The sequence below is a fragment of the Aquila chrysaetos genome, chromosome 11 (genome assembly GCF_900496995.4).
Source record: "Aquila chrysaetos chrysaetos chromosome 11, bAquChr1.4, whole genome shotgun sequence".
Taxonomy (NCBI): domain Eukaryota; kingdom Metazoa; phylum Chordata; class Aves; order Accipitriformes; family Accipitridae; genus Aquila; species Aquila chrysaetos.
The window spans coordinates 24095327-24123122 of record NC_044014.1 but is presented as its reverse complement, the minus strand read 5'-3'; the positions used below and the strand labels follow the sequence as shown (position 1 = coordinate 24123122).

Below are 27796 nucleotides of genomic sequence, written 5' to 3'. Positions count from 1 at the left end.
TTATTTTCTGCAAAAACAACTTCTTGTCTAATACATGTTAAGATAGTGAACCTTTGAATCCAAACTAGTCTAATTATTCTATTTTATCCAATGGGATTAAAAAGTAAAAGGATGTGAGCTATTTGGGAAGACACTGACTTGGAATTCTCAGTCTTCTCGGTGAAAATCAAGTGTGTAGGAATCTGAGTGTTCTGCATGAATTTGTTGCACAGGAGTAGAAGGAAGACCACTTCTCATAGCAGCTGATACGCATGGAGCTCTGTATATATTGTGTCTTAACAGGGAATTCACCTCATAAAAAAGATACAGCATTTATTATATGTTTCTATCTAACCTCTGTCTGCCCTACTGACTTCTGCCTCCGCTGGCTCCTGCCTCTGTGCAGTTCAGTGCGACTTTGGAGCTCTAGTGCCAAGCACGAGGGTGGTAACATTAGGGCTTTCTTTGCAGAGTCAGTGGGAGGGGAAAGACTCATTGTGGAGGTGGAAAGGTTATTTTCCTGGTTGCTTTTGAAAGGTGGCACATGTTTTTGGGTACTATGCTGATACACTGGCAGTCCCGTTGTATCACTGGGACTGAACTTGACTTGAACTGGAATTACAAGCCATATCCTGCACTCAGTCCAGAGAGTCATGCATTCAAAACCAGTTGTCACGTCAGTAACAAAACAAGGAAAAAACTGTGTGAATTCTGTTTTTTACATCTTTCCATAGTAATTTCTCCCCTTATCTCCCTTGTCATTTTTCCAATAAGAAATTAACAGCATGTAGAGACAAAACTGAAAGGTGATTGGTTGTCTGTGTTGAAGAAAACACAGCTTATTTTCACAGACTGAGCTGGATTTCCAAAGCCAACTCTGTCATTACAGAGGGCTGTTTGGGGGTGGAGACTCGATCCACTTGGAGTCTGGGGAACGGAGATTTTTTTTTTTTTTTTTTTTTTTTTTTTAATCTTGATTCATCTGCTGCCTTGCAGTGTGACCTTCAATAAGATTTGCTGCATCTCAGTTTCTGCAGTGGAAAATTATTTCTGTAATATACTTTACATTTACAGTCTACAGCTATTCTGAAGGCCTCATCAGGGCTGAGGCTTCATTGTGCACTACACAAGCCAGTCCCTGCTCTGCTGAGCTTATAGCATGGAAGTTATTTGAGATAATACTTAATGGTCATTATAAGGCTTGTGTAAAGAGCACTCTGGCTCTTTTCAATCTGCTGTCACGAAGTTAGCAATATTATATCTCTCCATATAAAATCTGCTTGGGTTTTTTTGTCTGTGCTTCAAGCTGCACCAGCCGTTCGGAAAACAGCCTAGTGGGAGTCTTCAGAGTGGGACTTTTGGCCTCATCTGTGAACTGATATTTTCCCTGACTCAGAAGGATTTTTTTCTGTTTAGTAATACACATTACAAAATAAGCATCTGTCTCGCAAGTAGTTTCATTTCTGGTGGAGCTAGTTGTTAAAACCCTGACTTTACTATATAAAAACCTTATGTCTGTCTTAAACTCATGGACAAACTAGTCTTCTACTATTCTTTGTTTTATCAGAATGATAGTAACAAAAAGGCTCAAAAATGGGAGGAATGGAGAAAGGATGAACTGATTTGGTAGTACTTTCCGTTATTGTTGCTCTTGTGCCTCCTGGTGTTGTAAGCTATGCCAGGTGGTTAGAGGGATTGTATGTGGTGGAACACGTGTCTGCAGGAGTGTGGGTGTGTGAGTAAGAAAGGTTTTGAGAGAAAAAAAATGTTTAACTTTTACAGAGAGCTCATTTTGGGCATGACTGACTTGGTGAGGAAGATCTGGCATTCAGGGTGTCCTTGCACTGTGCTGGGAGGGGCAGCAGGTGGTCCCCCAAAATATGCCTGTATCCCAAGTAATGTGCACCTGGGGGCTATTGCTGTAGGTAAGTCACACTTCTGGTAAGGGAGAGAAAACTACACAGGGATTTTGTATTAGTTTTAAACCAAGGAGCAATTTAGTTACTTTCCCTAGTGTTTATATTTTAGATGGCTTGGTGTTTGTTGGCTTTCTTGAGCATTTTATCCTAGAAAAATAACAACATATGGTGAAATAGTCTGCTGTCATAAACACAAAGCGGGAGGTGAGAGAGCTTCCTTACAAGCTTTCACGTGTTTGAGACCAACCCAAATTTATGTCGTGCTGTTGGTGATTTAAAACTGGCTTCATGCTCTTCAGTAGCATATGAGGAAAGGTGAGGAAGGTTTCAGGAGATGTTTCCTCTCCAACTGCCACCGAATCAATTGGCAGCAATTACGTGCGCAGTGCATGGGCAGCCTGTGCGCCCTGGCTCCATGTTGCCTGAGGGACAATGCCTCCCCAGAGCCGTGTTTTGAGAACCCTGGAAGAACATGAGTTCCCAGGACAAGTGGGGTGGCCTCGTAGAGAGGGGTGGGAACCATGGAAATTGGGAGCTGTGGGGCAAGAGAGCTGGTGGGAATTTGAGGCATCCTGCTGGGTTCGGGACAGCCGAATCCCAAGGGCCTAGGAAGTCACTGGCAAGGACTTGGACTCATCGTCATTAGTATGTGAACAAGACGAGACAGAGAATGTGAGGGGTCTCTCCTCCTCTTGTTAATTTTGAAATATAGGCTAGAATAAAAGGGGTTCATGTTTTCTGTTCAGTGGCATAAAGAGGAGTGGGGGAAGGCCAGGTACACCGGCTCTGTTTGCTGTAGTGTGTGAGAATCTCACCCCAAGGCGAATGCTGAGTCCCTGTGCGCGGTCAGGACCTTTCTTCCAAAGGCCGTATTGGTTGTTCTGCCAAGCTCACACACAAACGGTGTGCATCACTTCCCAGGGAACAGGTCTGCCTGCTGACAGGCGAGTGATGGTGCCCACCTAGCACCTGCTGATCCTGCCATTTCATCTCAAACCCGTTAAATACCATGAATCCATACTGAGAATTGACTTTTTCTTTTTAAATTGCAGGATGCAAAGCGAAGGTGCCATCATGTGAATGTGAAACAGCTAAATGCGAAACAGGACACCTGGGAAGGCTGAGCTGAAACTGCTTGTGCACAGGATGACAGACTGATTTGCTGTTGGAGACGAGATTCAGGAAACCTCGCTCTTCCAAAAGACTTTCCTGAGTGAGAGGAGAGGAACAGGAGGAAGCACACAAAAGAGCGATGGGAATTGAGGGCCATGGTTACTTGAGATAAATGGCAGATCCCTGGGAGTCTAGCCTTGTAGCTGTTTGCTTTAGCTTTGTCTCTCTCCGCAGCTGCTCCTTCTTTTTTGTGAGCTGCTGCTGGGTACTGCCACGGCGGCACTGGAGGTTTCAAGAGCAACGTGGGTGCAGAGTGTGAGGAGGGGGTGGGCAGCCCGCCTCACCATGATTCAGTTGTGGAAAGTAGTGCGGCACGTGCGACAGCTGGAGCTCCACAGATTGATCTTGCTGCTCATTGCCTTCAGCCTGATTTCCATGTGCATCCTGGCTTACTACGTCACTAACAGTCCCAAAATCAAGGAGCCACCACCCCTGCCCTTCAGTGACTGCAGCAACCAGCACCGCATCCTGATCCCACCGCAAGCCAGCTGGAGGCTCACAAAATCTGTGGACACCTCACGCACAGATCCTGTGGTGCTAGTCTTCGTGGAAAGCATTTACTCCCAGCTGGGGCAGGAAATAGTGGCCATCCTGGAATCTAGCCGGTTTAAATACAGGACAGAGATTGCTCCTGGCAAAGGAGATATGCCCACCCTGACAGACAAAGATAGAGGACGCTATGCTCTTATTATCTATGAGAACATCCTTAAATATGTGAATCTAGATGCTTGGAACCGAGAGCTGCTGGACAAATACTGTGTAGAGTATGGAGTGGGGATTATAGGCTTTTTCAAAGCCAATGAGAACAGCCTGCTCAGTGCACAGCTCAAGGGTTTCCCCCTTTTCCTACATTCCAACTTGGGGCTGCGGGACTATCACATCAACCCTAGTGCTCCCCTGCTCTATGTCACGCGGGCTAACGAGGTGGAGCAGGGTCCCCTGCCTGGTGATGACTGGACTGTGTTCCAGTCAAACCACAGCACCTACGAGCCGGTGCTGTTGGCCAGCACGAAGTCCTCAGAGTCCATTCCTCACCTGGCCACCCACAAAGCATTGCATGCCACAGTGGTGCAGGACCTGGGCCTGCATGATGGGATCCAGCGGGTTCTCTTCGGCAATAACCTCAATTTTTGGCTGCACAAACTCATTTTTGTGGATGCCATTGCCTACTTGACTGGCAAGCGCCTCTGTCTCACACTCGATCGCTATATCCTCGTCGACATTGATGATATATTTGTGGGAAAAGAGGGCACTCGCATGAAGGTGTCTGATGTAGAGGTAAATTCCCCAGAAAAACTACAGGCCCCAGACAAATATCTAGTGTGTGTGGTATGCCAGGAAAGTCAAGGTTGCATTTAATTTGAGTGAGAGTTGATTGCTGCAATTGTTCTCATCTTAAACAGAGAAGTAGCCTGCAAAGATGCTGAGGCGCTGTACGTGATTCTCTCAACAGTTTTGCAGGTTTAAATGGAGAATTTTTCATTCTGGGACCTGTAGCTGGCCTCTGAATTTAAGAGGAGGATGTCTGTGGTGGTCTGTCCTGTCTCCTCTTTAACATGGGAAACAAACATATGCAGTTTCCTCTGTCAACCTATTTGTAGCTGTAAACTCTACCTTTCGAAAGGAAAAGGCAAGTTGTGTTAGAACAGAATAGAAAAACTGTATTTATTGTGTTATTATTTATGATAGATATATATATAAACCGTGTATATTATATTGCAAAACTGTAAGACAGTCCATGTGGTGTAAACTGCTATAGTCTATGTTTTAGCCACCTAGCTTTTGAGGACATAACCAAATTGGGAAAAGAAAGGTTTTCATTCACCCTTCGTTACACCCCCCTCATATCCTCTACCAGCAACCCCCATCCCTGGGCAGGGAATATCCAAAAATTCACCAGGGAAACATGCTCAGACCAACCCTTCATGAGAACCGTCTCTGTGGCCTCATGATTGGGAAAGAGAGATGCCATCTTTGTGGTTTGCTTTCCTTGGCAGTTCCTTGAGTAATAGTGACCTATTAGGAAAGGATATGGGAAAGGCACAGAGAGAGAGATTTTGTGGAGGAAAGGAAAGCGAGACAGGCAAAGGAGAAGACAAGTAGGAAGAAGGTAAAAAACTAAGCGCCCCTTCTAATTCTCTGTGTCCTTGAAAGTACGTGGAAAAGTGTTCTCCTGAGTCTGCGATATGTGTACATATGCTGCCTCCTGGAGCCAAGGACTAGCCTTTGTATCTTCCCCATCAGTTCTGGTTTGTAGCCATGAGGCAGGTGCATTGCCTGTTTCTCCGGGTGTGCTGAGGCTGTTCCTAGAGGTATGAGGCCCCAGGCCTTTCACTCTGGATTCCCATTAGCACTTGCCCGTGGATAGGTCCTGGGTGGAGTTCCCTGGGTACCAGCTGTGATGACGATAGTGACAGCAGCTGCCTTAGCATGTTTCCAAAACAGCTTCAAAGTGAAGCATCCTTTAACCTTTCATCCAAGGGCACAGAACATTTGAGCCAAAGGTATAAAACAAAATACTGTTGTACATGCGTGTCCCCTTATCTGAACTGAACCTCATGTTACATGTTCCCAAGAGCACTCTTCCACCTCACTAGGAGTCTTACCATCTTTTCTATGTGTTTTATGCATCCATGCAAGACATAACTTAGTTCATCTCCGTTTTTTTCAGGTCTTTGAGATTTTAAGTTCTGCTTCTGATCCCAGGTTTAGCTTGGGGAAAAGGAAACCCTTGCATTCTGTTTGGAGCTAGCTTTATCTTTTCAGTTCATTTGAAGATGCATGCCTGAAGCAGCTCTAATTGCATGCCATTGTTTATTTTACTTGCTTCATTCTTTAATAAATCTTCAGAGCCACCTTTGACCATAACTCTCTAAGCAATCAGCTATAGAAAAAGTGTTTCTAAGCAGACAGGTATAGAAAAATGGAGCAGTTGTATATAATACTTATTTTCTTCATTTCACTGCAGTGTCTCTATGTTTTGAGGTGCTGAAATGCTCTGTAAGATTTTTTTTTGAAGGATCACAATCTTATCTTGGTCCTAAGCAGGCCCTGCACCCTCTAGTCCAAACTGGCAGAGATTCTCACCTCTGTAGTGTTTGTGCAGGTTACAGACCCGTGTGAGAAAAACAGGAGATGGGTGGCCAAAGCTCTTGGAAACAAAGGCTGCTCTAGTGATGTTAAAAGCAAACCCAGACAAGATAATTCCAAAAGATGCTTTGTTTGGGTTTTAACAGGGTGAAATGGAGGAATAATCTGTGATCAGTAAGCAGAGAATCTCAGGCAAAGCAGATAAAATCCAGATTTATCCATTTAAAAGAAGCTCTCTGATTGCAGAGCCACAAGAGTTTAATGAATTTTTATTTTTTAAAAGCGAGAAATAACTACATGGATTTGTTGATAGCCTCTCGCTATGGGGAGAGAAGGGGATATAATAGTGACAGAACAGCTGGCATTTTCTTTGGCCTTTTATATCAAAGCTGTGTTTCAGGGCTGTTATCTCAACACACAGCTCCTTATCTTAAAGCTTAGATTACAGTGGTCAGGGTGGCGGTTTGAAGATTGGATGTTGTGTGAAGGTATAAAATTGACTCTACTGTCCCAGGTGAGCCTGTTTGCCATATGCAGGTCCACGTTCAGAGAGCTTCCCAGACAAAATGACTATTAAAAGAAAGTGCTGAATATAATTTGATCAAATGTATGCCCATGGTAGATGTCCTTTGTGAGAGGAGGAATGTTTTTATTTGTGATGCTTAAAGGAGAGCTGAATAGCTTTCTTCTTCAACAAGAAAAAAAGGAATTGTGCTTGCTTTTACTTCAAAGACAATAACCCTTGAGTGTCTGTTTCTGCTGAAGGGCTGCAGCAGGAGCTTGCAGTCCTCAATTGAAGTGAAACAGTTGGAAGTTGCACAGGGAAAACGTTTTTCCCGTTTTTCCCTTGTAAAGTTTACCAGAGATTTGAGCTGCACATAATTAACAAAAAAAAAATCTCAGAGAATCCCTTCTCTTGTCAATTATTCCACATTTAGCCGCTTCTAAAAATCAGTCCTCAGAATTTACCAAACCTCTGTGGAACTGGCCAACGCAGATGAGCCATTTCTAATGCCAAAGGATCTGGCTTTTATGATCCTTCCTGGTCATCTTTAGGTATGAGGAAAGAAGATTAAGTAGATGAGTTTTTGCAACTTTTGCTGGTAATCTCTACAAGGGCGTAAATAGTAAGCAATCATTGCGAACAAGTCTAAGGGCAAGCTAAGTGAAAATCAAGGACAGTCATTTCATTTTGGGTTACGAATGGTGAGGGTGGAAGAGAGAGAATCTAGTGAAGGTGGCTGTCAGCCAGCTCTTGCCTTTCTAAATTGTAGAGGTTGATCTTACCTGAAATGAAAATACTCAGCAGTTTCGAACTCCCTGATTCTAACATTGTAGGGGAGTTAGAAGTACCAGTATCATGAATGCTTTCTCTTTTGACAGCACTGTTTTGAGCTATGCCAATGCTACTGCTGGGTGGTGAGAAAACTGCAGAAAATCCTCTTGAGAATGTGCTGCCCAGTGTCCACAGGGGCAGTTCCTATGAAGATGTTTCTGCAGCATGTTCCTAGTATGCTTTGCATGAGCATTTGAGAAGAGGCTGTCAAAGCACTCTGCTTTCTTCCTCCATTTTTTTATCATCTGTTTCTCTTCATTTGTCTATGTACTGTTTTCCTAGACTCATGGTAATCCTCTTTTCCCAGCATCTGACTCTCAACCTTATTTCCCCCTTTTCTTTTGCCTCTTTTTAGAAGGACTTGAGATAGGGGAGGTAATATTTAGGGTTTGAATGAAACAGCTAAAATCTCTGCAAACACTTTTGGAAGTTAAAAATTTTATAGCTAAAAAAGCAGAGTTGCATGAAGGTTTAGCCCCATATTATTGCAATGCCAAGGACACAGTGCCATCTTAGAAGAGGATTAAGTCCTAAAGAAGCAGCTTAAAAGAAGGTACAGTGAGGATGCTGTGGCTTCCCCTGATTTCTTTCTTGCTCCTAGAATTTTAACCCCATTGAGAGAGTTTTTGTCTTTCACTGGATGGCATCAAGAGCTTGTAATGACTGTTGAGTAAATCTTTGCAAATCCGTCAGTGAGATTATATAGATTTTTTTAAATGGGTTGCAACAAAAGGCACAATTTTAAACTTTTTTACCCCTAACATTTGCTTAGAAGTAAATATTTATCATCATTTGATATTATAAAAAAACCTTTTTTAAAGTGATAGGCATCAAACATCAGACTGAAGCTTAGACCTTTTTTGCATTGTGTCCAGAAATGTGCATTGGAATGTAGATGTCTGTCACTTGGGCCTGCAGCATGGCTGCCCCAATTAAGTACTAAAGGCCTCCACAAATACAGGTGGTGAGTTGCAGAGGATGTTCGCTGATAGCCTGTGATAAGAGTGAAGTAGGTCTGGCCTTGATGTGGCTTGTGAGTTCTGGTGGCCAGTGGTGGGAATCTCCTGGCGACCCCATGTGTTCCTTCCTGGGATGAGCCTTGCTGAGCTTCTAGAAAGGAGCTTAGCTGGGGAAGGTGCCTTTGTGGCTAGCTAGTGGGCTTGGCTGAATCTTGGAAGGATTTTTGGAATGGAAGATAGTTAGAAAATATAAAACAGAAATACTTGGAAGGATTGGCTTTTTAGAGATGGGGGATAACTAAAATGCTAGTCCTCTGTCCTGTGTCACGTGAGCAACTAAATTTCTTAAATACGCACATGAGGATCTGTTTGCATCTGGCTAGCTCTTTTATATCTTAATGGATAGCCTACTCCACATTTCTTGATTGCCTTTTGTTTAAGAATCTCAGAGCACATTATGGATATAAATGAAATGCCACTTGAGTCATCTGTAAGATATTATTAGTACTATCATACTCATCCTACTTTATAAGACAGAAACAGAGTGCAGAGGTGTCAGAGCAGAGAGAAGTGCCATCTTCCCGGCCCATTCCCACATCTGTATTGTTTTACTGTACTACAGCTCACAGACCTCTTTGAACCAGTGTGCTAGGGAGCAGCGAATGCATAATTTGTTGAAACAAATTTCCAGATTTTACCTGGCACCTTAGTCTCTTGTGTCCCATGCAGGGGAAAGACATTTCTTCAAATTTACGTTGTGCCACCTTATAGATGTGGCTGTGAAGAGGACCCAGCATCAGCAGAGGGATGACACATGATTAGCAGTCGACCCGCCAGGAAAGCAGGACTCCATAGGGCTCCATAATCTCAGAATTTCTGGGGCCCCCACGGTTCCTCCCTGGTCCCTCCCTGGACACAAAGGATTGCTGTCTGCTGGAACAGGGCTTTTTGGGATTTATCATCAGACAGATGTGTCGTCATGGTAACCCCGGCCAGGCTTTAAATCTCCCTCTGTGCAGAGGAATGCTAAGCCTCTTAACCGCTGTCTTTCCTCCCTCCACCTTCCTACCCGAGCTTGAAGAGCTTGAAGAACTGGATGTGCCTTTCAGGGCAGCAGAGGGAAGTGATGAGGCTTGGGACAGCTCTGGAGACAAGAAAAGAAAGTGGCACTTTCCTGTCTAAGATACTGGGCGATGATGCGTTCAAGGTGCTGGTCTGAAATTTGATGCAGTATTGTCATCCAGCTGGGTAGACAGGTGTTTTGTGGAGAGATGCACAGCTCTTAGTCAGTGCTCCCTGGTGTATGGGATGAGTCCCTGTGTCTTACGGGGTTACGTGAGGGGAACTTGAACTCCCATTGCCTATTCTGGATCTTGTGCAGCAAAGGAGGCTTCAGCCATCAGTGCTGCTGGCATGTCACCTTTTAAAAGCACTGCCTATGTTTTTGATAGGTCCTGGAGATGTCATGTGCCATACATTTATCAAAATACTGCTCTTGGGTGGGGACTGGGGTAAGGATGTGGTAGGCATGTGGCCATGGAGGAGCTGGGATCTTCGAAATTTGTCCCAGGCTGCACTTGATGTCACTGTTGTGTGGATCTGGGGAGGAGGAACAGGCAATTAAGTGCGTCTCTAGGGAAAAGTCTGAAAGCTTGGTTCCCTCAGAGGGAGCATTGAGAGTGTCTGCAGCACTGCAGAAATAATTTGTCTGGTCTTCCCACCTTGCTCTTGTGTGAGAGGTCAAGGGCTGCCTGCCTTGGGAATAAAACCACTCAACTTATTTGCTCCAAGATACGTTTGCAGTGGATGGGTGATTGAAGTAAATTACGGAAGTCATAATTTTTAAATTAACGTGATGATCAGTGTTTGGTTAACGCTGTTTTGAAATATTAGTGACAGCAGTGATTTGTCAGGATATCCTTAAGTGGTAGGTGTCAAGGCTGGTCCCTCCACTGAATGAGTCTGCATTTGTGAATGCACTTTCACCACCTAGGGAGCAGTGTGCCTAGACAATGCCTATAGAGTGTGAGCCATGGGAAGGCAGCGTTGTAGTGCTCTTTTGTGCTCCTTGGGGCTGGGGAAGGGCAGCTGATGCAGAAAGATCTGCCCATCTCCCCTGCACAGTTGGAAAAGTTGGTATACTTTTCCCAGTGTTATGTGCCAGGTTGCTTGTGTATTTGCATCTAGCCCAGATCTGCTGTTGAGAGGTCATCACCTTGACCTTGGTGCAGCCACTGATCCATTGCTTTCTTAGAAAAGCTATTAAAATCTAAATAACTGCCTGGGCAAGGACCATCTCTGTCACCTGCCAACAGTCCTCCTGCCAGGTTCCTATTTGACTGAGAACTTCTCCCATGGGGAGCTGCAGCAGTGACACTTTCCCCAAAGCACGCAGGTAGCAGCAGAGCATGCATCTCAGGGCTTCTCTCTTTTTATTGTTTTCCAGCAGAAGAAATTTGACTGGAATTAGTTTGTGTCTTACTTGTCTGTGACATACTGAGCCTCTGGGTTTTTTTTTTTTTTTCCTGTCAAGGCTGTCTACTGTCTTAGTCTGTACAGTGGTGGACCTTGGGGTTTGTGGCACAAGGCTCCTTCCCTTTGGCTATAGCAATTACTTTGGACATTTAAAGCAGGCAAACGTGAGCAAGAGAGTAGGAGATGTGATGACTGTGAATGTCAGCTCCCCCAAGTTTTCTTTGCAGAAGCCAGGAAACTTTTCCTGCCACAAAAGGAAGGATTTTGGCACTTTCAAGGGACACAAAGCAAGGGATACCTCCCTGCTGTGGCAGGACTCCTTGCATGGGTAGTTCTGTGAATCCACCTTTCCACTCTAAATAAAAGCCCCCTCCCTTTGGATCACTTAGTTACTGTTCATGATATTGTTGACTTATCTTCCTTTGACTGTGCACCATATGCTGCCCCGTCCTCCTTTTCATTAACACATAGGCTTAGAGAAAGGGCAGAGGTTCCATAGCAAAGTCCCAGCCAACATGGGAGAGGAAGGGAGATTGAACCTGGAAGGAGTAAGGGATGTGTTGCTTGGAAGTGAGATTTATTTTCCTTTTGCCTTAGCACAGACATTCTGGGTCCTTCACATTGGAGAGCATCATCTGACTGTGGTTTTAAAGTGGCATCATTTAGTACAGTGGAACTACTTCAAGTAAAGACTCTGTATGTGGAGCACCTGGTTACTGTGCTTCACAGGCAATAATGCCTTAGCCCCATCCCCTGTGATACCTCTTCAGGCTGAACTGGGCACCAGTAGAGCACAGAGAAACGTTACAGAGCAACTGAATATGAACATTTCTTTTTCCTTTCATTCAAACAGGCTTTACTGAGCACCCAGAATAAACTGAGAACTTTAGTCCCAAATTTCACCTTCAACCTGGGCTTCTCAGGGAAATTCTACCACACAGGTAAGCCCCTGGCACTCCTTTGTCCCAGCGCCTGCGTACAGCCCCCACGTGTGTGTGTGTGCGCGCGCGTGTGTGTTAACACATTAGAGAGAGCACGATTCTCTGTTGGAACGACTCAGCATTTCAGGGGATTAGCCACTGCTTTGAAACAGAGCCCCTCTTCTGCCTTTTGTTTTTGCACTTCCTTTTCTGCTCTCTGTAGGTACAGATGAGGAAGATGAAGGGGATGACATGCTGCTCAAACACAGGAAGGAGTTCTGGTGGTTCCCTCACATGTGGAGTCACATGCAGCCTCATCTTTTCCACAATGTCACCGTGCTGGCTGAGCAGATGAAGCTCAACAAACAGTTTGCAGTGGTGAGGGACATCACAGTTTATTTACTTTACAGTATTAATCCTTAAACATTTTTCTCCTGGAATAGCTGTTTGGACCCCACTGAACTCAACTACTAGTCTAGAAACTGAGCTGCATTTAAGAAAAGCAATTCTGGAAGTTTAAATTGGAGCGTGGCTCCTGCTGTCTTCAGGCAAAAACCACCATTCGCATGCCTGCTTGTGCAGTGGGAAGTGTTTCCTGGCACCTGCATGGCCCCAGGCAGCTCCGCTACATTCCAGGGTGCAAATCCCAAGGCTCTTGTTTGCTGAGGTGTGAACTTGTAGCGTTACCATCCAAATCCAATTAATTTACAAACTCTGGCAGTGAGAAAGCATTTCCTTTTCCATCCTTATTCACTGTGGTTTTGTAAGGAAGTCACCTGGTCGGTAGTATGAAATGCTCTGTGTGCTAACAGCCCTACTTCTGGCCTCCCCAGACAATGCTGAAGTTATTTATCTAGGAAGTTCAGGGGAAATTCCCTGGGTTTTGGCAGAGGAGGGGGAAGCCTTGAACATCCTGCATTGCTGGAACAATGTCTGTTTGATGTTTACAGCCCAGAGTTGAATATAGTATACATGTTTCACTGAAAAGAAATGTCCTCTTCATCTCTGGTTTGGTTCTTTTGATGGTAATCCCCTTGGGAATAACGGGCTGCTGTCTTGTGTTCCCATGACACACACAGATTAGGAATGATCTTGAATTCAGAGCACAGTTGCAGCATTATAGGAACAATTTAGGCTCCTTCTTTCACTGGTTAAACAACAGTGCAGTCTTCTGCAAAGAGAGAGAAAGCACAGAATGCAATTACACATATTTAATGTAAAACAGGCTAGCAGTGGGAAGGAGAAGGTTGCTGCTTCATTTAGGGGCTCTGGTTTTATTGTACACAACCAGGGCAGAGCTGTCATCATTCATATTGTTACCAGAACCACACAGTGGAATTAAAACCCATGAAATTCAGGTATTTCCTGTCATTTTAGTATAGCTCCAGGCCCCATATCTTTACCCTCAACAGTCTCTTGCTTCATGTCTGCTTTTCTTTGAATTGCTAGAGACAAGACAGAGCCTAGTCGTCATCTTCCTTTCCTTCTATATCAGTTAAGGAAATTTTGTTTTCCTCCTCTAGTGACTCGGGTCTAGGCATTGTGGGAGTGAGATGTGTCGTTTAACAGCATTGATTAGTTTGTAGTAACCAAGGAACCTGACCTGATGCTTGTGAATTAATCTGATTTATCCCACCTGCAAGCTACAAGACCCTTCTTACAGCAGCTGTTACCAGTGCTAGATGTCCTTGTTGATACAGAATCACCCTTATATCTCTGTAGTTGCGTAAAACTAGAAGTACAAGCAGTATTTTAGGTTTCCCAATCCAGAGAGTTTTCATGTTACTCTGTCACTGTCCTGGTTTCAGCTGGGTTAGAGTAAATTTTCTTCCTAGTAGCTAGTCCAGTGCTGTGTTTTGGATTTAGTATGAGAATAATGTTGATAACACTGATGTTTTAGTCTGCTAAGTAGCGCTTATCCTAAGTCAAGGGCTTTTCAGTTTCCTATGCTCTGCCAGCAAGGAGGTGCACAAGAAGCTGGGAGGGAGCACAGCCAGGACAGCTGACCTGAACTAGCCAAAGGGATATTCCATGCCATGGGATGTCATGCTCAGTATATAAAGTGGGGGGTGTTGGTGGCGGGGGCAGGCAGGGATCGCTGCTCAGGGACTGGCTGGGCATCGGTCAGTGGGTGGTGAGGTGGTGAGGAATTGCATTGGGCATCACTTGTCTTGGATTTTATTTCTCTCTCTTTTTGTCATCTTGCTTTTCATTACAATTTCTTTTTTTATTTTATTTCAATTATTAAACTGTTCTTATTTCAACCCATGAGTTTTACTTTTTTTTTTTTTCTTTTTTTTCCAATTCTCCTCCCCATCCCACTGGGGCTGGGGGGAGGAGTGAGTGAGTGGCTGCATGGTGCTTAGTTGCCAGTTGGGGTTAAACCACAACAGTCACCTTGCTCCACCTTGGAGTCCATTGCTAAATATGATCCTTATTAAGGATATTAGTTAAATATTGAATGATCAAGCTGCATATTCTGCTTCCAGGAGCATGGGATTCCCACAGACTTGGGCTATGCCGTAGCCCCCCATCATTCTGGGGTTTATCCTGTCCACACACAACTCTATGAGGCGTGGAAATCCGTTTGGAGCATCCAAGTAACAAGCACAGAGGAATACCCACACCTACGGCCTGCCCGGTACCGGCGTGGATTCATCCATAATGGAATCATGGTGAGCACAGCTGGGCAAGCAGAGGCCACTTTCCTGCCCAAGGGACAGTCTCCTAGTGACCTGCATCAGAGACATTAATCTTGATATCACCAGTGTTTCCAAAATCATTAAGTCAAGCAAAGAGAAGAAACTTGGCTAGAGCCAGTTTCTGTGTTTCTCAGTACAATTCAGAGGTCAGTACCGAACAGAGAGCAAAACCAAGCACAACAAGACTAAACTGAGATCCCACTGACTTGTTTGCACTGTGATGAATAAATGGTTGTGAGGAATACCAAAAGAGTCCTCTGAACCTATGTCACTTATGTCCCTTACTCTTTATATTGTTCCACAGAGTGCTGCTTTGACACATTCATGTGTAGATTCTGCTGCATCTGCCTCTTACCTAACCTTGCTTTTCTCTGATATTGCCAGGTTCTGCCTCGACAGACCTGTGGTCTTTTTACTCACACTATCTTCTATAATGAATATCCCGGTGGCTCGAAGGAGTTGGACAAGAGCATTCGTGGCGGTGAACTCTTCCTGACAGTGCTCCTGAACCCTGTAAGCTCATCTGAAAGGGGAATCAGTGCGCGGGTGTCTCAGTTTATGTGCCTGATTTGGGAAAGGACTAGATCTTATGGGAGATTCAGTGTAACTACCCATCACAGTGTGGCTATCTCCAGTGTGATGCTAAGGAGATGCGAAAAAGAGGGCCAAGGAAGTACTTGCTAGTTAATGCGGCTTTGCTTTACACACTGCCAAGGAAGCATCAGTATTGAGTGTTGACAAGTGCAACGCTCCACAGATAGAAACTAGCCAGGGTGACATGCTGAGCATGGCCCAATGTAAAGTGGGTGTTACTTAGGCTGCTGCATCTTCATGAATCAGAAGTGAGATGTGCCTTGGCTCCTTCTGTTCCATGCACATCTGCTGCTTCTTCCCTGGCTCACTGATGAGTTTTGTTCAGAATAATTGCTTTCTCTGGGCTTTTGTTATGAAGTGTCCTTCCCTTTCTTTCAATATGTATACATTGAAACATTTTCTGCATGCTTTTTTTGTGATGAAGCTGTGACCCTAAGGCATTTTTGGGAGATCTGGGTCTAACACAGGTGTTTCTTTTTCCCTTTTCAATGCTTGACAGTTCCATCAAGCCACCAAGCTAATATAGTACCTTCAACACCCTGCAGTCCTTTCCCAGTTCTTAGCCATGGATGGCAAATCACATGAGTTTCTCACTTCCCATTGAAGCTGGGAAGATGTACTAGGTGGCAAGAGACACAAAAAAAAAAGCGGTCATTTTTAGAAAACCCTGAATGGGTAGAATTAGGAAATGAAGCTTTGTAGCCCTCTCCAACCACAGATCATGCTTCCTCAAATTCCTGCTTGTTGGCTGCAGCAGGAAGACATGCTGCTCTTTTTGATTGTACAGTAACTTTCTCAGTTCCACACCTGAATTTGTTTCTTACTAAAGCTGATGTGGCACCAATTGTCCTTCCTTTCTCTGAATGGACATTGCCCCGCCAGGTTTAGATAGTGATTTTAAAATGTCTACCTCTATAGCCACTCCTGGATGTAATGATGTTTAATCTCTTCTTTCCTCATGACTTCCAAATTTCTACCTTCTTACTTCTTCTTTATACATCTTTTCCACCAGTGCCTTAGTATGGGCAAGAAGTCATGCAAGCAGATCTGAAAGTAGGTTGTTTCTCACTAGCTTCCTAGGTTGGAACCCTTGAGTACTGGTCCCAGTTATTGAGTACTTGTTACATGACAAATCCCACAAACATCAGTGGCTCTGCTCACCGTGATGTTTTCTTTCATTCCCTCCTTCTTTTGCATCTTGATCACAGGGTTGAATACTCAGCTTTAGCCACTTTTGGTTGAGGCTGTAGAGGCTCAGTGAATCAGAAAATCAAGTTTTTTCCCTCAATGAGCTTAATTTTTTCTTGTCTCTTGCTTTTTTCTTGTCTCTTGCCTTTTTTTTTTTTTTTTTTTTTTTTGGGTGCCTCTCTACTCCTAGAACTGTGATAGTGAAAAGATACTCGCAATGTGCTTTGGGTGCATCACATAGACAGGCTGTAGTTTACAAACAGGCCATGTGTTTCTGAAGGTTAGCCTGTGACCAGCTCTGGCTTGGTGTATGATCTGCAGAAGGTATGGATCTATAACAGCCCTAGCTAAAAAGCTAGGCGTTCATATTTCCAGGTCTGAAGCCAACCTTCCATCCCCAAGGTCTGGAAGCCAGCCTTCTGTCCCTGTCGCCTGAGACAGAATGGTTATCTTTACACACAACAACCAAATCTACCTGCTTAATCAAAGTCTGTAGTAAGGGGAAGGCTATTCTTTGCATTATGTATGGAGTGATCAGTCAGATGGAAAGAAACTGCTTTCTTTTCTGGGCTTCTCTTCCCATATGTTGGGTGAAATCCACCTTGATGCACTTCATAATTGTCAGATCTTAAAGAATGTCTGCAGATATAGCCACTGTGAAACTTAAGAGCTCTTGGTTTCTCTTGGAAAACCAGTTGCCAGACTGTAATCCAGAGATCATTGCTGGTCTAGGAGGCTGTGCCAAGGAATTTGTAGAAACAGAGTTTCTAGAGCTCCTCATTAAAATTTGCTGATAAGCATGTGATGGTCGAAGCAGCTGGCAATAATCTGTCATCCAAAAAGTTTGGGAGGATTGTGCTGTGGTATAGAATGAGTTTATTTGCCAGATTTACTGTTGGCTCTTCGTGGTGACTTTTAAAACTCTTTCAGGTGCCTTCAGATGCTTCCCATGTTTACAGTTTTGCTTCCTTTTGGCAGTGGAGTACTGTGCTCTAAGCTCCTCTTCATTGCTCATGTTTGCACAGTGACTCAGACCCTTGCATTCCTCCCCTTGCTGATAGAGCCATCTCACAGACCTGATAGAAAGCTGGCCAGCCCCACAGCCCCAGCAGTGATCCGTAGCAGACTTGGACCAGGCTCTTTCAGTCCTTTTTGGTGCTTCCAGCTCCCTTTGAGTGGATATAGGCATGCAGGAGTCTCCAAGCCTGTATGTGTATAATTAACTCCACAGTGCAAACAGAAGATGTTTGATCTTCTGATTAGTGAACAAGGTCTGATGTCAGGAAGGAGAATAGCTGTTGATGTTCAGCAGACAGGCTGATCGCTTCTCACAAATGCTTTTGTTCACACTACGCAGGCAGGTTACTGCTGTGCCCGCAGCTGCTTGTTACATATTGCAAGGATGCTCATACCCTCATGCTTTCTGTATTTTAGGCTTTCTGTGACCTTTCCTCTCATCTTTCCTTAGTGTGAAGGAGGGGAACCATGGCATGCTGACAGTGGAAGGGAGGGGGAGAGGAGGGAGGTGTTATTACCAAGCCAGTCCCCGGGGTCACTGGGTGTGGATGGGAGGGAGGGAGAGATGGGACTTAAGTGTATCTTATGTCAAAAGTAGTGCTCAGAGCTGTTTTGGCAGCAGGAGCTGTGCCGAGGCAGAGGAAGCCACCAGGCCTTGTTAACAGTGCATGTGTGTTACAGGACATGACTGCACGCTCAGAAAGAAGGATAGGGAGATGGCTCTTCAGTTGGGCTTGTCTTGTCTTCTAAATCTGGTTGCTTGGGACTGTTTGCACGTGACAGCATTACCTGTGTGAGCCATTTTACCAAATGTAGTCAGCCTTGAGACACAGTTGCTAACCTGGATCACATGCAGGCTTTTTTTATTCTGGAAGTCTTGAAGGGGTCCCAGGTGGTGACCTGCGTCCTCCCTGCTGCAGTACTTGGTTTATGCCAGTGAGCCAGATGCTTCATGCAGCAAATTTTTCCTCTAAATGTTTCACTAGCAAGCCAAAGGGATGAGCCACCCTTTGCTGTCACACCACCTTCCTGGTGTCTCCCAGAAATGGGCAAGATACAACATGAGACACATCCTTTTGCCGCCTTTTGCTCCACGGCATGGTCCTGCTGATACACAGAAGATCTTTCTGTCCTTTGCTCTGTGTTTTATTTAGCACATCATTTTTACACAACAGCACCAAGCACACGCTACTCTTTGAAGTGTAGGTGCGAGAGCTTGTCTGGCAGGGCCTCTCTGTCAGCTCAGTAGGAAACCAGAAGTGATAACTCACAGGCAGACAGACATGATAAATCTTTAACTCCATTTATTTTCCGTGTGTCCCAAAGTCCTACCACTGCCTACCCAAAGACCCTGGGGTTTGAGCACCTTACACACAGGATTAAATTCATTTCAGTGTCTTGGGGATGGCTCAGGCACAAAGAGCTACTATCTATCAGTACCTCTTGCTGCACTGAGACCAGTCCATGGCGACCCTGGGCAGAAAAATTAATTCAGACCTCCTGAGTGCCAGCAAATGTCTTCATCCCAAGACCATCTGTCTCCTGCTTCCCCCTTTTGCTCTTCCCCTACTGTGAGTGGGAAAGCCATTCCTGCCCCCTGCCAGGGAAGCCTTTTGTTGCCTGCTGACCTTACCTGGCATCATCAGGATTCAGCCCTGAACTGTGCAGCAATGGGTGCCCCTACTGTGACTTAGGTCTCTTCCCCTCCCTGCACTAGCAGACACTGGGCGAGGAGCACTAAATCATCCATATAGTCATTCTTCCATTGACCTTAGTGTTCTGCTTTTGTTTTGCTAACTTCTAGCCGTGGTGTGGCTTGTGTCTGGCGAAGTGCTGTTGTGTTACAGGTATTGGGATGCAGAACGCCATGGGACCTGTCAAAGCCACACCACAGTCAAGCTGACAGCAGTCTTTTACACTCTTTTCCAAAAGTTAAAATACTGAAAAACAGACAGGAGGGAAATGTATCTGCTTGAGAGAAGAGATGGCTTGGCAACGCAGAGATAGCACACCAGCTCCTGAGCACTGCAGTGCTGGGGGAGCTCCCATGGGTGCTCGGTGCCACTTTGCCCAAGGGTTTACATCCTCAGGCTTGGCAGGACATTTTTCAGGGGCTGCCTGTTCTGAAGGCTTTTGCGAGCTAAAACCTTATCAGCTGGTGTCCGTTCCTAGGACGATCTCGTAGCGCAATGTCTCTTTGCAGTCCCTGTTCAGATCCCCAGGTATGCTTGTTTGTGTTTTAAAGTGTGAATTGCCAGTTGTTCTTTACACTTGGGATGTCAGCTCCAAAGTGAATGAAAGCTGACAGGCTGTGGGCCTAGAAATAACTCCTGTGAAAACTGTCCCTTGTGCCACCATGCCCTGGCCTGCAGCGTGCTGCCCCTCTCCCTGGTCTGCTCCCCTGCTGTAGCAGGCACCACAGCTAGAGAGGTTGACCTGGTTGTGCCTTGGGGAGAGGAAGGGAAGCTCCTGTTCTCCCATGAAAGAGGCTTTGCAAGGTTTTGACTAGGAGGGAGTCACTGACTAACCCTTGTTTCCCTAAATGTCCCAGAGCCACCGGAAGGGGATTTTGAAACTGTTCTGGCCTCACATCCGGGGCTCAGTTATCACACACCCCCCTCCCTCCATTCCCAGGGGTTACTGTGAGGTCTGTGTCCCTCCTCTCCTGAGTTCCTCCTGTCTTGCAAGTGCTACATTTCTTTCTTTTTCATCAAGGCAGTGCTGTATCCTGGCAGATGGACATTCATCAACTCAGCCACGGCAGTCTGAGGTGTGAACAGCGTCTTGGTGACAGTGGAATCAAGCTAGCAGGAAACAATACTGTTACCCAATTTACCAGTATCCCATGTCTTTCCTATTTTCAGATCAGCATCTTCATGACCCACCTGTCCAACTATGGGAATGACCGTCTGGGACTGTACACTTTTGAGAGCCTGGTCAAGTTTGTGCAGTGCTGGACCAACCTTCGCCTGCAAACATTGCCCCCTGTCCAACTTGCAAAAAAGTACTTTGAAATCTTTCCCCAGGAGAAGAATCCCTTGTGGCAGGTGAGAAGGCAGCTTTAATTGCTCCTAGTGGTTTTCCAAGAGGTATGTCCCACATTTGAAGTGTGGCAAGACTGCTGGTCCAGAGCACAGAGGGGTAATGCATAAAGCTTTTTAGGTTTAACCTCTGTGGCTTGAGGCTCCAAGTGGCAAATTGCAAGGTGGAAGGGATGGGGAATAGGAGCAGCAGGACATGGTCACGGTGTGAACTTAGGGACAGGGATGACTGTCATAAGTGACTATGGGGCAAGCTTGTAGGCATTTGGGTCGTTAAAGGGCTTATATTAGAGCAAGCTGCTGTGAAATGTTACGTGTGCAAGGAAGAACCCTGTTTGGTGCTGGAGGAGTTTGCAGGCGTGTTAATGTGATTAATCTTAAAGTAATTTCACGCTGCAGAATTCATGTTCATTAAATAAAAACATGCTTATTCTATTTTATCCCAGTGCAGCAGCTCTCTGCATGGTAATGAGCAGATGAAATTAACTGAAGGTGATAGAGTTGTCTGTCTGCCAGAAGTTCACAGATGCTGAGCTGTACTATCCTGGTGGCCCAGCCCAGCATGGCTACACAGGGAAAGGCCTGTGGTTAACACTCTCAGAGGGACTTTGGCTACTATGTCACTCTGGAGCTTTTGAAAACGTTCTCCCATGTTTTTACTTAACTCTTCTTGGTGCCTGACAGAGCAGCAGTGTGGCTGTGAAGTGTTCTTCATATGCTAATAGTATTTTCCCAAGAGGACTGGCCTTCCAGCTTTTCCTCCCCTTTCCCATTAGCTCCTGTGGTAAAGCTTAATCCCATCATTTGTGCTGCAGAATCCCTGCGATGATAAGAGGCACAAGGATATCTGGTCCAAAGAGAAAACATGCGATCGACTCCCCAAGTTCCTCATCGTGGGACCTCAGAAAACTGGTAATGCAAATACTTTATCTAAAGATAGATTGCAGCTTCCATCTTATTCCTCCAGAGATGAGAGCTGGAAAGGTCTGTGTTTTAGATCTGTACGGCTGCCCTTTGTGCAAGCTGCCAAATAGCCACATTTCAGAGAATCTCAGATTTGTTCAAACCTAAATCTGGCAAGTCTGTCAGCACTTTGCATCCTGGCATTTTGCTTGGCTCAGTCCTGATTTGCAGAGAAAAGCCCTACCTGCAGAGTTGTGTTCTGGCTTTTCCACGTAAGCTCAGAGAAACTGTGACCTTTCTTAGTGTGTCACAAACATAAGCTGTCAGCAGGACTAAACGTACATGCTTAGCAAAGGTTACAATGAATGCCCCCTAGTGCTTTTATTGCAACAGATCTGTGTACCCACTGCACGCTCCATGTCACTGTCAGCAGGAGGTAGAGAGCCTCTTTTCTCTGACCTCTGTCACCAGCACTTAACTGCTGTGGCATTGTGGTTGGCAGTGACATGGCTGTATATACTGTACTGAGGAGTCCCTTCTAGGCTGAAGAGAGCAAAATCTCTTCAGCCAAAGCCAGGTCTTCAAACCTTGGCTTTCTCTGTAGTGCAGTGAAACAGCAGGTGCCAACCATGCACAGCAAATGGTGATCCTGGCCTTGGGAGGAAGCCTGTCCCAGCCAAGCTGCTGTCTCCTTCCTGTGTCACTGTGAAGCTCTGTTGGTGTGTGTGCAGCAAGAGCCCTCCTGTATCACGGCCCAAGCTTGCAATGACACCATAAGAAAACCCTTCTCTCAGCTGATTTATTGGCCTGCTGGAGGCCTACAGCTGTGTGCTGAGCAGGATTATTGGGTTGGGCTGGGTAAAGGGAACACATCTATAGCAGAAGCAGGCCAAGGCATCTCTAGCTGAGTTCTCATCTAAGGACACTAATGTTGTCCCTAGCTCATCTCCTTCCCAAACACATGATGCTGTCCTGTGGTGCCCAGGCCACCTCCTGTTTGGCAGGTATGGGTTCTGCCATGTGACAGTGTGGCTATGCCACCAGGGAAAATAAGGTGTGGGGGTCGCTGACATGGGTGACAGCTGTCGTGCTAAGGAGGTGACTTAAATCAGCTGTATGAGCTGAAATGTGGTATTGAACTCCTCAGTGAAGTTAAATCCCAAAGTGCTTGGTGTCACTGCTGTTGTAACCTGCATGAGTTAAGGGGTGGGTTAGCCACGCATGGTAGGAGTGTGCCCATCTGGGGACTGTTTGTTGCAGTGTAGGTAGCGCCTTTCATTCAGCCAAGCATTATGTGTGATCCAGGTCCTGTTAACTGGTTCATGTTGCAGGCACAACAGCTGTGCACTTCTTCTTGACCATGCATCCAGCTGTCACCAGTAACTTCCCAAGTCCATCCACCTTCGAGGAGATCCAGTTTTTTAATGGACCCAACTATCATAAAGGAATTGATTGGTAAGAACCCTGACGCATGTTCTTCTGTGATAAGATGTGCCCATGTTGTCTTCTCCCAAGTCTCTCTGTATGTCCACCTTGACCACCTCAGTAGCATCTCTATTTCTGAGCAGCTGTTTTCCTGCTAACCCAACTGCTTAGTCCCAGGAGCAGGACAGGTAGGTTCTGATTTTACTGACTGTTCACCAGGAGACTTGTAGGCATGATTTAGCTTTAAAAATTCAGAGTCTTTGTCGAATGCACTGCTGTCATGAGGTTTCTTATCCTTTGATATGCAAAACAGACAACAGTGTGCTCACTAAAAAGTTCTTTGTGGTTTCCAAGTTAAGGAGTCAACCTCCCTACTGTTGTTCTGGGCCCTTTAGACTTGGAGCCATCACTGCATTCCTTGCACTGGCTCCAGTGTCCACATGCATACCTTCATCTTTACCTGCAAAAGTATGCAATTAGGATAAAGTGTTTCCACCTGGTAGGGAAATTCTAGTATCACTATGGCACTATTATGCCAGTATGTTTCCAGGCAAAAAAATTTTAAAGGAGTTTCTTGGCTCGAAACATTAACTTCAGGTCAACCGTGGCACTGCACTCCCTCATATGTGGCTCTAAGGGACAGCTGTGTGGCAATACGGCATTCTGCTGTGGGATTTCTTTGCCTGTCAGCTGAGGGAGATTTTGTCTAACTTCTCTGATCATTTAGAGGACCGTTGAAAAGATATTGGAAGGTGGTTGGTACTTACGTGAAGTGTTCCGAGTCAAGCACTACAGAGCAGTTGCACTAGCTGACAGATGGGACTCAAAAGCGTAGGCTTTTATGTGCATCCCCTGGAAAAGTCAGTCAACTTGATTTGAGTGTAGCATCACATGCAAGAGGAGAATCTTTGTGTTTAGCATGGAATTCGAGTTCATTGTACAGCTTAAATTTCAGCAGAGACCAGTCTTCCAGTGCTTTACAGTGCCCTGTCTCCCCATTACCCTCTACCCTACCATTACTTGAATGTCTTAGAGTTTCCACTTTACTAATTTGACAAGCTCCTGTGAGGCAGAGCAGAGCTCTTTACCCTGCATCTCAGCTATGGACCGAGGTACAAAGAGACAAATGATTTAGATGGGTTTAAACAAATGGTCAGTGGCAGGGCAGGCAGCTGATTCTGACCTTACTTTTGGACAAAACCTCTTTTCTGTAGAGCGTGCAACTAGTACCCTACTCTCAGCCTTTTCCTTCCACTGTCTAAGGACTTGGGGAACACGCTCTCAGCAAAAGACTTTCTTACCCTTTTATCTTCTCCAACTTTCTATGTTGTGCTCCACCACCCCTTTCCAAGTCATGCCTCTGCCAGCTCTGTACCTGTTTGCCCATTCATTGCATTACTGGGGAGGTGCAGTTGTTCTGCAAACTGTATCTGTTGAAGAGGAGCAAGGGGATCATTTTGTCATGTGCCATTTCTTTGTTGGGCCATGCTGCTCACCAACATCCCATCTGTTCGGCAGGTACATGGAATTCTTTCCCATCCCCTCCAATGCCAGCACAGACTTCATGTTTGAGAAGAGTGCCAATTACTTTGACACAGAGGTGGTACCAAAACGTGGTGCAGCCCTGCTGCCTCGAGCCAAAATCATTACTGTTCTGATCAACCCTGCTGACCGAGCCTATTCGTGGTACCAGGTAACTTCCCTGCACTGTTCTGTGGGTGAGGGCCAGAGAGACGTTCCAGTGGGGTGAGGCGGAAAGCCCAGGGCCTAAAGCCCATGGATCCATTCCCATAGAGGGGCCAGGGGACGTGATGCAGGCTGCCTGCAGAGTGTGGACAGTTACAGACAAAGCCATTGATGGGTGGTTGTGCCAAGTCAGTGGGGTCTGCACAGAGATGCGTAAGGTAAAATTTTGTGCTCCTACTCCTAAATTTGGCTTACGTTTTTCAGCACCAGCGTGCTCACAATGACCCTGTGGCGCTCAATTATACCTTCTACCAAGTGATCTCTGCGAAATCCCAGGCCCCTCAGGAACTGCGCAACCTGCAAAGCCGATGCCTGCTCCCTGGCTGGTATTCAACTCACCTAGAGCGCTGGCTAACATACTACCCCTCTGGGCAGGTAGGAGGTTTGACAGAGGCTCTTGTGGAGCCCCTTGCAGGTTTAGGGGAGAGGAGAACAAACTGTAACATATGCTTGTGCCCCTCCCCCCCCTTGTTTTCATCTCACCTTCTATCTTGTCTTTTGGAACAAGAGCCACCACTTCCTTCCTCCTATTATGAGCTGATAAGAAATCAGGCTTGAATACTCCAATTTTGCATTTTATTGTATTTGTAAAAGTAAATGAGTGCAGGGGGATACTGTGATCTCCCAGACCGCTCCACAATATTGAGAAGTTCAGCAAGAACGGCAGTGTTAGCACTCCCTTCCTTTCATCTTGGCAGCCTGCAGCCCAGGGACGCTCTTCAGGCCCAGTAAGTGTTCAGCTACTTGCTGCAGTTTCATTGCTTTAGAGAGAGGCTCTTGGACTCTGTCACTTGTTAGTTTCTGTGTTGTGAAGCCTTTAGCTGTCTGCCGAAGGGAAATTTTGCTGCAGAGATGTCAGGATTCTGTGTTTTGTGTATAAATTTGGAAAAAGTCAATTAATAGACAGTATAGATCATTACTGTCTCTAAATTCCCAAGAAATTTATAAACTGTCCAATACAGTGTGAATCAGGATGTGTTCTTTCAAGTTCCTTTCTGCTGCTGGGGTTATCCTCACAGTCTGTAATCTGGCAGAGGCTTATAATGCCCATTTAGTCTCTTATTCTCTGACAAAGCAGCAGCCTAAACCATACATGACAGATCTGCCAAGTTGAAAAGAGACATGGGAAAACATTCTTGGGCTTGTATCTCATTGCCTCATTCCTGGAGGTTACTGCTGTGAGGAATAATAGAGCCAGACACACCATCCTTGTACTTACTGTGGGTCAGGGTCTCCTACTTCAGTTCATGCGACTATGTTTCTGTTCTGTTCTTTGGAATGGGTAATTAATTAGCACAAAATGTTATTTGTTATTGTCTATCATACATGTAACAGGAGAATAACCATAGGTTACAGAAGAATACTTAGCACAATGGCTGCTGAGATCGAAAAAGAATACATGATGTTTCCAGAGACAATCTATAAATCATGCTACTGCTGGGCCTTAGTGCTTAGTTACACGGCATTTGGCCAAAGGCAAGTTTATTAAGCAAGGCCTGTCATGATCTACTGTTTTATGGTACTTGTGGCCTGTATCAAAACTTCTCTATCTGTGGTGACAAACGGGCCACATCCCCTCACTGTGTTGCTCTAGAATAAACAGGCTTTGGCAGCCTTTACTCACACGCACAAAGGCCAGGGGCAGTTCTGAGATCCAGGAAGCTCACGGGTGTCATTCAGCACAAACTGTCAGAGGCTAAGGCAGCTGCTCTCTTTTCAGCTTCTCATTGTGGATGGCCAGGAGCTGAGACACAACCCTGCCTCTGTAATGGACAACATCCAGAAGTTCTTGGGAGTTACACCGCTCTTTAACTACACCCAGGCCCTCAGGTAGGGAAATTGGTTTGGGGAGGATGCTTTCTTAGCCAAGTGTGATACTAATACGCACTTGATTGGAAGAATACTTAGCTCTGACTACATGACCTGCTAAGGTTTCAGAGGTATGCCTAACCCTAAAATTAGGTTCAGATAGCATGAGATGCTATGCCGAGACTGGAATCGCAGCTTAGTCTTTCCAGAAACGATAGGGGAAGGGGTGTTTTTTGGCACTGTCATGGAGAAGCGTGAAGTTGCTCACAGCAGTAATTACAATGTTTTCCCTTTGGTCTTTGTGGTTTCAGAAAAGGTGCTGGAATTACTAGCACTCCTTATGCTTTGTGTTATACCTATATCTGACAGAAAGTAGAGGAGGTATGATAAAAAAATGTGTGATGAGCTGCTCATATCTTCAACCAGATGGAGATTAGGGACACATCGCACAGCTTTGAGGTAAAGAGCCTATTATTACAGAAGGCATGGAGTTGACAGGTGCCCAGAGCTATCTGAGGAAGTGTTAGCAGAGGCACTCCCTCACTGCTACTAAGTTGAAGGATGTTACTCAGCCATTACTGTGATCTTGCCCAAAGTGCAAGTGCAATTAATCTGAATAGATTAACTGCTAGTTGAAGGTGAACTGTGGCCATATGGGTCTTCAGTGAAAACTCTGCAAGCCCACTGGAGATCCTGAATATTGTTCCTTGCAGCCGAAACCTGTGTTTTCCCATCTTCTCTGCTATCACAGCCTATGCTAGTTGAGGGTAGCGGGTGGTGCGCATGTGTGTAGGCATACGGCAATTGTCCCTTCCTTTAACAGTAAAGAGAGGAGGACCAATTAAATTCTCCCACAGTTGTTTTCCAAGGGGATGTCATGTGGCTCCCCAGGGGAGGCCAGATTTAGAGAAATGGCAGATTACTTGAAAGCCTTACTTGCTGAAGCCCATGTGGTGATGGTAAATGGACTATTTACAGTAGTGGTACTGGGTGGTACCTTCAGCCAGGGTCAGAAAATAAATGGTATTGGTCAGCTGGCCTCAGAGTTTGGTAGAGGTACTTGCTCAAACCTCAGGCTCACCTTTGGCCAATTGAGGAGACAGGACAGACCAGACCAGACATGGTTCCCAGCATTGCCTTATACCTGTGTTTAAGCAAGAAAAGAAACACGGACTCTTTAAATGGTCGGGGGATTCTCTAATACTTCTCCATGAGGAGATGTAAAAGAATTTACATACAGTAAAACATTGATTATTATTCTCCCCCCACCCCAAGCTTAAGAGACAAATATTGTAACACCATGTTACCTCTGAAATTTGCAAAAAGCTGAAACAGTCATGGTTGTAATGGATTTCTTGTCAAAGTAGTCAAGTGCAAAAAAAAAAAAAGGAATCAATACCACAAATAAATAAATAAAACCCAAACCCAATTTGTAAAGCATTGAAATGGAAAATACCTATGGAGTTACTTAATTTCTGCTGCTACTAATTGGGCATGTGGCCATATCTTTTAAAGACAAG

At 45.3% G+C, this 27796-nt stretch overlaps 2 protein-coding genes across 16 annotated transcripts in view; one reads left to right on the top strand and one right to left on the bottom strand.

Annotated features, from left to right (window-relative positions):
- NDST2 (N-deacetylase and N-sulfotransferase 2) overlaps positions 1-27796 on the top strand; it is a 141865-nt gene that overhangs the window by 111892 nt on the left and 2177 nt on the right. For all 13 annotated transcript variants that reach the window (XM_030031488.2, XM_030031495.2, XM_030031484.2 and 10 more), the window contains 11 exons: positions 2951-4349; positions 11785-11872; positions 12075-12229; positions 14341-14526; positions 14938-15066; positions 20217-20399; positions 21209-21305; positions 22628-22751; positions 24240-24414; positions 24672-24842; positions 26188-26297. In XM_030031488.2, coding sequence (XP_029887348.1) covers positions 3357-4349; positions 11785-11872; positions 12075-12229; positions 14341-14526; positions 14938-15066; positions 20217-20399; positions 21209-21305; positions 22628-22751; positions 24240-24414; positions 24672-24842; positions 26188-26297 — 2411 coding nt within the window. In that variant the 5' untranslated portion in view covers positions 2951-3356. The remainder of the gene's footprint in view (positions 1-2950; positions 4350-11784; positions 11873-12074; positions 12230-14340; positions 14527-14937; positions 15067-20216; positions 20400-21208; positions 21306-22627; positions 22752-24239; positions 24415-24671; positions 24843-26187; positions 26298-27796) is intronic.
- Positions 13006-27796, bottom strand: part of ZSWIM8 (zinc finger SWIM-type containing 8) — an 88134-nt gene continuing 73343 nt past the window's right edge. The window contains exons 27-29 of one of the 3 annotated variants that reach the window (XR_005933600.1): positions 27584-27650; positions 27358-27420; positions 13006-13022 (exon numbers count right to left, since the gene is read on the bottom strand). The gene's annotated coding sequence lies outside the window, so the exon portion shown is untranslated. Of the gene's footprint in view, positions 13023-27175; positions 27651-27796 lie in introns of those variants that run through there. The other 2 variants (XR_003925858.2, XM_030031478.2) reach the window with 2 other exon arrangements.